This window comes from Gossypium hirsutum, chromosome A10 (assembly GCF_007990345.1).
Source record: "Gossypium hirsutum isolate 1008001.06 chromosome A10, Gossypium_hirsutum_v2.1, whole genome shotgun sequence".
NCBI lineage: Eukaryota > Viridiplantae > Streptophyta > Magnoliopsida > Malvales > Malvaceae > Gossypium > Gossypium hirsutum.
This window is the reverse complement of record NC_053433.1, coordinates 96,376,414-96,386,043: the sequence shown is the minus strand read 5'-3', so window position 1 is coordinate 96,386,043 and position 9,630 is coordinate 96,376,414. Positions and strand designations below refer to the sequence as shown.

The following is a 9,630-nucleotide window of genomic DNA, read 5'->3' as shown; positions in this document are numbered from 1 at the left end:
TTATAAATTATTCTTGATTTTTTTATATTTTTTAAAATTTATACATTCATTTTTATTTTTAAAACACATAGATATCACATGATACTTTCTAATTGAATTAAAGTGTCACATGACACATTCTAATTATACTATATTTCAATTTTTTTAGTGGACTGAACTGTTCAATAAGATATAACTTTAACTACTAATCTAGATCAAAAAAATTTAAATATTAAAGTGAGAGAAATTGTATACTTTAAGAGATAAATGATGCTTTAATCCTTTTATATAAAAAATATATGAATTTTTGAAATTCATAACAATATAATGATAATTTAAATAAATAAAAAAGATAATATAAATTAAATCAAATAGACGGTCATCTATTCTATTTCTTTTTTTAATTTAATTTAAATGAATAGAATGTTAATATAACAAACAATGGAAAACTTACAATGCATTGCATCTGTGCTTTTTTTTTTCTTTAATTACAAAATCAAATTTAAACAATAAATACGAGTAGCTTAACTTGAACCCATGTTATATTTAAGATAGTGAATATCTTAACTATTAAACCATCATATAAAATTATGCATCTATGTCATTTTATTTTTCTAAATACAAACAATTTGTCCTACAATGTAACTGTTAATTAAACAAACTTAAACTAATAATTGTTTGTTAGGTAATTAGTATTGTCACATGAAATAAAAACAAAAAAGGAATTAATAAATATTTTTAATTTTAAAAATAAATTATTTATAATACTAACAGTTCATATAGCATACAACATATTTTCTGCGCATTAAAAAACTAAAAAACTTTCAAACATTTAAATTAAACGTACCCAAAACTTCGTTTATTTTAGTATACACGACCAAGAGACAATTGTTAGAAAATGAGTCTTATATAAAAATAAATTAAATACACTCTAATTAATAACAATTTCTAATTGTCATTATCAAATTATAAAAAATATTTTATACAAAAGGTTAAAAATCTTTATTTATACAAAAAAAAACTTTAATTTACACAAAATATAAAAAGTTTAAAGAAAAATTTTTTAAATAATAGAAAGATAATTGTTATAAACTTACAGTAGAATTCATTTCGTAAAATTCTATCAAATAAAGAAAGTGGGAATTATATTAAAAAAAAAGAAATTAAGAATTAAATCAACAAAATTAAAATACGTAAAATAGGTGCATGCATTATTACTTTTATGCATATTTTGTTTTACATTCTTTCACACGATTAATTAAGATCATCAATCTAATAAAGTTAATTAATTTATCATGAATTATTAAATTCAAGTAATCAATTTATAAGTTTATGGTGTTCCAAATCCATAGTAGTATATTTAATTAGGGAATTTAATACCTTATTGAATTGATATGTTTAATTCCACTAATTGAAGGTTATTTTCATTTACTAAAAAGGTTAGTATTTAATACATTAGCAATATTGTATTCCACATGCAGCCTTAAAAAATTGTCATCTGCCTCTTTTTTTTAAAATATTTTTTAATATTTTACTATACTTTATATACGACACTTGTCATCTCCTTGACTCTGCGTGAAATTTAAATATTTTATTAAAATAATATTTTAATTAAGATTATTTTTATTTAATAAATTATAATTCATAGGCTTGTTTATATGAAATAGCTATAGTTTTACATAAAATTTTAGTCAATATATTATTTTAAAGAACTAATTTAATAAAGAATGTAGTCATAAATATTATTGTTGATATTATAAATGAAAAGTTGTTATAGAGCATTAAAATTAAATATAAATAATCAATTCTACTAAAAACTTAACTGTTACAGTAAAATGATGTTATTGCGAGTGGTTGTTACAAGGAGGGATCATTTCAAACAAAAATTTTATGTTAAATTATATAATTGGTCCCGTATTTTTTCATTTTGAATAATTTAATTTTTTTATGATCTTTTAACTTTTCTTTTTTTTTATTCTCTTTTGTTTCTCTCTCTCTTTTCCTACATTCTCCATTTCTTTTAATGTATCAAGAAGTCGAACTAGTAGTGAAGAAAGAAGCAGGAAGTCGAAAGTCGAAAGTCATCATTACCTATAACCAAAACTCATAAATTCATATCATTTGCTAATTATCAAAACCCTCCACCGCCAACCATCATCTTCATTTCATCCACCAACACTTTCAACATTACCATGACCTCATTCATGACAAACCCAACAATATCATCCCTCACCAAATAAACCCACATTCAAATCAATCAAGAATCCAGGTAAACAACAATTAATAAGCCCCAACAAATCACAGTGAGCTAAAGATTAGACTTGCAACAAAGAAAAAGTGTAAAAAAAGATAGAGAATTGGAGAAAAAAAGAAGGGTTAAATTTAGGTCAAGAGGTTCGAGGTACTCCGACAACTTGTCAATCCTAATAGTCAGGAAGGAGGTATAGTTGAGGAGAAGCACATATTAGAAAATCGAGTCAATCTAATGGTCGACGATGGAGATTCGATCTTGGGTAGTCCAAAAGTTGGAGATTTTTTTTAGATGTTTTTGAAAAGTTATGTTAGTGGTGAAGGTGTTAGTGGATGAAATAAAGATGATGGGTGATGGTGGAGAGTTTTGATAGTTAGTAGAAGGTATGGGTTTATGGGTTTTTGTTATAGGCGACAATTCAACTTCCTAATATGTTAGAAGAAATAGAGAAGGTAAAAAAAATAAAGAAAAAGAAAAAAAAAGGTTAAAAGAACATATAAAAATTGATTATATACTTTAACTTAAATTTTTTGTTTGAAATAATAATTTAATTTACTATATCAACTTACGATAATATAAATAACTAAAACATAACATTTCAAATATAAGTAATTAAAATACAATCTTAAATAAACAAAAGAGATAAACAAAAGTAATCATGGGTGTTATTTAACCTTAATTTTTTTTATTATTTTATTTAATTTAAATAAAAAAATGTTCAATAACAAAATATTTATTATTATAAACCTGTCCAAACTCAAATTCGAAAATCTTATCCAACTCTTCATCCAGCTCTAATAATGAACAATTAAATAAAGAGTGATGAAAATATTATATATTAATACATAGTAGTTATATCTTTTACTATTTACAGTAAGTCATTAAGTAGTAGCCAAATGAAACAAAAAGTGTAGACTTCATAATCATCAGTTCTCATCATCAATTCGTCTCCTCAAGGATTCCAATACATCTAAGGAGCGATCATTTTTAGCAGAGCTTCCTGCCTGGTTAGACTTGAGCTTTGGCACATTAATGGCCTTAAGTGGTGGGGTCATTGCTCCTTTGTTCACCTCCCTTAGCACGGACCGGGCGGTGGCTTCCGCAGCTGCATCTGCTATTGCTGATGCCACTTTCGAATCACTTGACAACTTCTGGTTCATCTTGTTTTCAGGATCAGCTCCAGTTGCAGCTTTCGGAACGCAAGGTGGTGATCGATAGACACCTTGGTTTTGCATGCCTGCAACTGCTTCTGCAGCTGTTGTTCGAGCCTTTGCTGACTCATATTTCTGTATGTCATATATAAGCTCTTTTTGAAGCTGTTTATCTGCAACCAACATGTCATCGATCTCGTTTTTGTAGTCCTTGAGAAGGACTCGCAGGCATTCCATGAGGGAACCTGTGAGAGGGCTGTTCTTGTTTTCTAGTAGCCGTTTTAGCTCTATAAAAATTGGGATAGTGTTTTGAATAAGACCCTTTCTCACAGCTTGTGTTATAGCCCTTCCTTTTGCAGCAGCTGCAGATGCGCTGCTATCACCATCTTCCTCTACCTCTGCTGAATCGGATGCAGCTCCACGATGGGATGAGACTCGGATCTCTTTGCAGGCAAGAATCTGGAAAGCATCCTGCTCCATAAACATATAATAAATGCTGAGATTGGCTGTTGTCATAACATTATCATGAAAGAAAAACACTATATTTTTTGGCAGGCACGGTCTACAAATGTCCAGATGATCAGTACCTGAAGAACAGACTGTCCAGTTATATCATCTATATTGAGCATACCATCTGATGCAGCTGCTAGAATCTCAGCACATAACTTTGCAAATGTCGCCAAAAGGTGCTCCGGTGCCATTTGTTTCAGCAAGCACACATAGATCCGCATCCGTTTAGCCCTCGACCTCTCATCATTACCCCTGGAAATTGTACCGTATAGAATTTATAAAGGAAGAAAACACTGAAAATAGATCATAAATATGTATCTCAGTTGTAGAAATCCGCTTTCCAGCATCTGAATGAAGGAAACAAGTACCTGATGGAAAAAAGTCGACTCTCTGTCCGTGAATTCTTGGAATCATTATGTCCGTTGTGTGCATGGCAGTCATTCAGTACATAAATGGCTTCAATGAAACTGTTGTATGCAAGAAGTGGAGCCTTGGCTGGAAGAAAAACATATTCAAAAGTCAATCCAACAAACATGTATCACAAACTTCCACAATGTTACAATTGAAGAATTGTTAAGCTCCTTACCTTTCAAAATATTTCCAAAGAGAAAATCAGCAAGTTGTCTTATTTTTCCGGAGTCATCAACAAGACATAGAAGGAAACGAAGGAATAGCACTCCCCTCCACTTCACATAGTCCCTCTGGATTTAAGATCAAAATTACAGCATTCAATAGGATATTAAGATAACATCACATCTGAAACAACCAGCAATGCAAACTTACTTGTAATAATCTTGAGAGCAATATAAAAGTCTGTCGTCTAACAAGCTCGCATGGATCACGAAGACACTTGGTGATCTTAGCTATGTAACTGCATATTACAAGAATTGTTCATTAAAGCAGCAATCAGTCTCATAGAAAAGGATTTTTGTGCTCCATTTCTTTCCCTTTTAATTAGTTGCTTTGAAGAAACTACCCAAGTAAGCTCATTTATATTAAATTTTCCCAAGACTCACCAATCAACCAGAGCAGTATAGCGGACACAGAAATCTGCCATCATCACTACAAGATTGTTGCAAAGGGCAGCACAATCACTCTTTTCAAGTTCCTGCATTTTAAAATGCATGGTTAACATTGTCATCAGATACTACCTGAAATCGATGACATTCAGAAAAACTGTGGGCATAACTTGAAAACAATAGGGTGCTGTTCTATGAATTGATGCAGCTGGGTATGCTCAAATGTTTTGCCATGCAAATTGTGATGAATATGAATGATTGAAAATATTAATGGAAAATCATACAAGAAACTATATAGCATAGACCAAAGAAGCCATCGGGTTGATGATTACACCTGCACAAAGAGAGGAATGTAGCTTTTTGCAAGCTTCCCGTCAGCGAGGCAAATTTTCCCCAATGTCAACCATGCTTGAATGTACAAAGAAGGGGCTGTCTGCTTCAAAGATACCTTAGGCCCTGGTAATTTATTTAACTTCGGATCAGAATTCCCTGAAGTTACGACTGTGTATAATAGTGGAACAATCGAGCTCACATCCGCAGCAGGACAGACAACAACCAAAGACCCAACAGTATAGACCGCAGTGACTGTTTTTGATAATAACCTGGATGCTCTTGCTGCTTGCTTCCCTTTTCTGCTCCCACTTCTTGGTGGTGTAAAGAAACTATTATTGTTATTTGCTTCTTTATCATCAGAAATGTACTTTTCTAAAATTTCATGTGCTTTAGAGAGAAGCTGCTGTCCCCATCTCATAACAAGTTGATCAGCCTCCACAGGATTTAATGACTTTACCTTGCACAATGTTCTGAGAGCTTTTACATGAGCATTAACCTGTCATAAAACAGTGCTGATTATGCATATGATGTATTATCTCTAAGACGCTAGCTGCATATGAACAAGTTTATTTCACAATAGGAAGGAAAATAAACAAAGCATTGCTGCATTTGAGAGTTTGTTGATGCAATCAGTACCTCTGTGGAATGCATGTTGAACTTTTCAACTCTTTTAAGCAAATTGTGGGCTAAATCTGCAGCAGGTTCAGCAGGCAATTCCATGGAAACATTTGAGATGGTTTGCAAGAGGAAAACACGATCTCCTGCCCATGCAACTGAATTGGATTCTACGCCCTCTCCATCTTCATTTGCATTTCCTTGCAAAAGTGGGCTTTGTAACTTGCCTTTTGAACCAGGTTTGTCTAGTAGTTGCCAATGGTGATGAAGGAACTCCCACTCAACAGCTTTTGAAAGATATACTGAGACTTCCGATAGAAGAAACCAAGCACCAGCTGGAGCTGTCCACTTCTCAATTGGCATGGAATGACTCAACCAGATAGATTCAGAAGTCTTTATAATATTTTGAAGAGCAGCAGCAATCTTGGGCTTCAACCGTTTCTTTTTACCGAGGCTTGTGCAAAGCTTCTTCACCCATGGAGTCACCTCACCATCACAGATGCCTTTCAAAAGAATCAATATCCCTTCAGGGAATAATAACTCCAACTCCCCTTCTAAACTCTTTGTTGTTAGATATGACTCAGGCGAAACAGATCCTTTCTTGGGTGCGCAAGCCGGTCCGGCTCTTGACACCCGGTCCAAAACCAATTCCAAGAACAAATTTTCACATTCTTCTTGAATGCTAGATTCATTATCTGTTATTAAACGTGGAACAGAATGTAGCCACTCAGTAGTCACACTTTCATCTGAAAATGTTCTGAATGCCTGCAAAATTAATGCAAAAATCAATCTGGGATCAAAAAGCGCACAATGAAGAACATATTCACTTATGTAAACTACTTCCACATCAAAAAGTGCATTGACTTGTGATTAAGCATCAAATCATCAAAAAACTAATTGAACACTATAATGTACGTAATAAGTTAATAGAGAAACATATTTAAGAAATGCATGCATGTTGTAATGTACAAAATCAAACTGGGATTGGAAAGTGCATAACAATGAAAATATCCACTTAAGTAAACTAATTCAACATCATACTGAGTATTTACCTATGATTAAGCATCAAATCATCCCAAAACTATCCAACGTAGCAATGCACATAAAGAAACATATTTCAACAAGGAAACTAGCTTAACTGTGTATTGACCTTTGATTAAGCAACAGATCATCACAAAACTTTGAACATTGCAATGTACTTGATAATTGAGGAAAGAAACATATTAGAACAAGGAAAATAGAATACGTGCAAAAGATATAACCTCAGAAAGAGCTGAAATGGCAGCTTTACGTATGCTAACAAGTGGATCCGAGCAAGCCATACCCACCGTCTTGAGCAGGATTCCACCAAAACAACCATCTAAAAGGGATATCAACTTAGTAACCAGAAGAAGTGCTGCCTTCCTAACAGCTGCCTTGTCATCCATACACCTATTCTTCAAAAGATCATTCATTCCACACAGTGGCCTCTCCTCTCCACCTTCGGATAACCGCATTACTTCCTTCAAAATGCCTTTATTCCTATCATCAATAGACAAAAACCCCACAACTTGTGCCAAGCTTGATAGAGCTCGAGCACGAATTCCAGCACTCAAATCCGAACATCTAGTAATCAAAGCTTCCAGGCACCTTGTACCCCAATAATCCCTGGTTTTAACATCCGAAACCACCCCAAAAGGATCCCTCAATGACATTAACATCATTGCAATAAGATCAACACCTAACAGCCTAAGATTAGCTTTCCCTTGAGTCATCTTCAACACATAGTCCATATATCCTATTTGATCCTCAAAATCCATCACTTTAACAACCTCCATTATGGAGTCCACAGCCAAAGCCCGTGGCTCAGCCTTCTCAGGTGCCTTTTGAGCCAAATATCTAGGAAAATTAACGACAGCTTTCTTAACACCATCACTCTCGTTTCCCAATTCCGTCATCCTTTTTGTGACAAACCCCAAAGCGAAACTTCTTGCTTGCGACTTAACCATTAATATTAATGGCGATAAAGCTTTCAAGACCTCAGCTGCAGTATTAGCCAACTCTCCATGCTCAGACCTCAACACTTCACTCAAAACCCGTGAACACAAATCCATTAACCGATTCAAACTACTAGGATTCCCAAGCTTTTCCATTGCCATCAAAGGAATTTCACCAAAAGTTTGTATCAAAGATTTCAAACTATCCGGAAACCTATCCAAATGAATCAAACCCAAAACAGAAACCAACATTTCAAACACTTTAAAGACTTGTTTCATATCAAAAGTATCACTTGCTTCCTCACTACAATCTCCCGAACCTCTAACGTTACCACGTGCTCCACGACCCCTCCCCCCACCTTTCCTCTTCCGATTAGGCGGCGCGTTGGAAGGGGGGGACTCCTCAGGTTGGGCCGATGGACAGTTTTTGAAGGAGCGACGGAGGGAACGAAGGAAAGAAAGGAAGGAAATTGGGGTAAAGAGAGTGAAAACGGGGGAATTAGGGGAAAGGAGAAGAGAGAGGTAAACTTTGGAAGCTAGAAGAGAATAGGAATGGGCAGAATCCATTGTGAAAGACAACAAGTTGGTGAGGGAAGAAGGAGAGAGGCTTTTGGAAGGGAGGTCATCGAAGAGTTGGGAAACAAGGTCTGGGTCGTTTGTGGACAAAAGGGAATGAAGATCTAACAAAGTAGATCGAGATATGAGTGGAGTTTGGTTTTGGATATTTGGGATTTGATTGATTTCTTCAAGCTCTGTGAGGATTCTTGCAATGGTTTCTTCCATGGCCGAATCCCTTTGAAAATTTTGACTGGATTTCTTTTTCTTTTTCTTTTTTTTTTTTTTTTGCTCGGAGAGTTTCTCTGTTTTTCAGAAAATGGTTTGCCAGTGAGAATCGAAAACTTGAAATTCTTTAAATTTCTTTTGATTCCCGCTTAAACTTTATTTATTTTTGTATTTATTGCTATCCCATTGCAGAATATCTTGCCCCTACTCCCAAACAAGGTGTAAACAGAGATGTTTCTTTTTTCAGAAAAGAGATTCTATTGGATTAATTTATACCTTTCTAGCTTTTAAAAGGATTAAATTATATTTTTATATTTTTAAAAGATAATTTTATTATATATTAATTTATAACTTTAAATATTAAAAATATTATTAATTGCAAATATGTTAAACTTTTATCATTAGCTTAGCAATTATGATAATTTAGAAATTGAGAAGGGGATGTCATGGAAATTTGAGAGAATCCATGTTGCCTTAAAGTGGAATTTTTAAAGAGTTATTGATGTCCAAGTTAATACCATTTTGTACTGAAAGTTAATACCATTTTGTACTGAAAGTGTCACTGATGATCCAGTATTTTTGTACTTTGGAGCTGGAGTCATTGTTAGTAGTTTTGAATTTGAAAAATTAGTTTCTAGGATGAAACAAAATTTTTGACTCATTTATTAGGTTTGAGCTCAGTTCGGTTCGAAAAATTTTATATTTTTTTATCACTCAATATATAAGTTGTTATTTTTTTAAAAAAATAGTATTAAATTAAAAATATTATATTATATAAATATCTTTTTTCTTTATTGATTTGTCTTAAATCATTATTAATTAATTATTACTGTATTTAATAAATAATACTCAAAATGTTTATGGAATACATTTTTTTATTGTAATGATTGTTTTATATTTATTAATTAATACTATACATAAATTTTATTAATTTCAATTACTTATTTTAAAATATATTTAAATTAATGATGAGTAATTATATTTAATATATATGATTATGTACCAAATTATTT

General features: G+C 32.8%; 1 protein-coding gene across 1 annotated transcript; it reads right to left on the bottom strand.

Moving 5' to 3' along the window:
• Positions 1 to 2,947: 2,947 nt before the first annotated feature.
• Positions 2,948 to 8,729, bottom strand: LOC107896687 (condensin-2 complex subunit D3). The gene is made up of 9 exons (XM_041079079.1): positions 7,121 to 8,729; positions 5,880 to 6,623; positions 5,245 to 5,739; positions 4,908 to 4,999; positions 4,675 to 4,762; positions 4,478 to 4,592; positions 4,260 to 4,386; positions 3,969 to 4,143; positions 2,948 to 3,852 (listed from the first exon to the last, which is right to left on the bottom strand). Exons 1-9 carry the CDS (start codon positions 8,615 to 8,617, stop codon positions 3,157 to 3,159), a joined length of 4,029 nt encoding a protein of 1,342 aa, XP_040935013.1. The 5' UTR covers positions 8,618 to 8,729; the 3' UTR covers positions 2,948 to 3,156.
• Between the last annotated feature and the right edge of the window lie 901 nt (positions 8,730 to 9,630).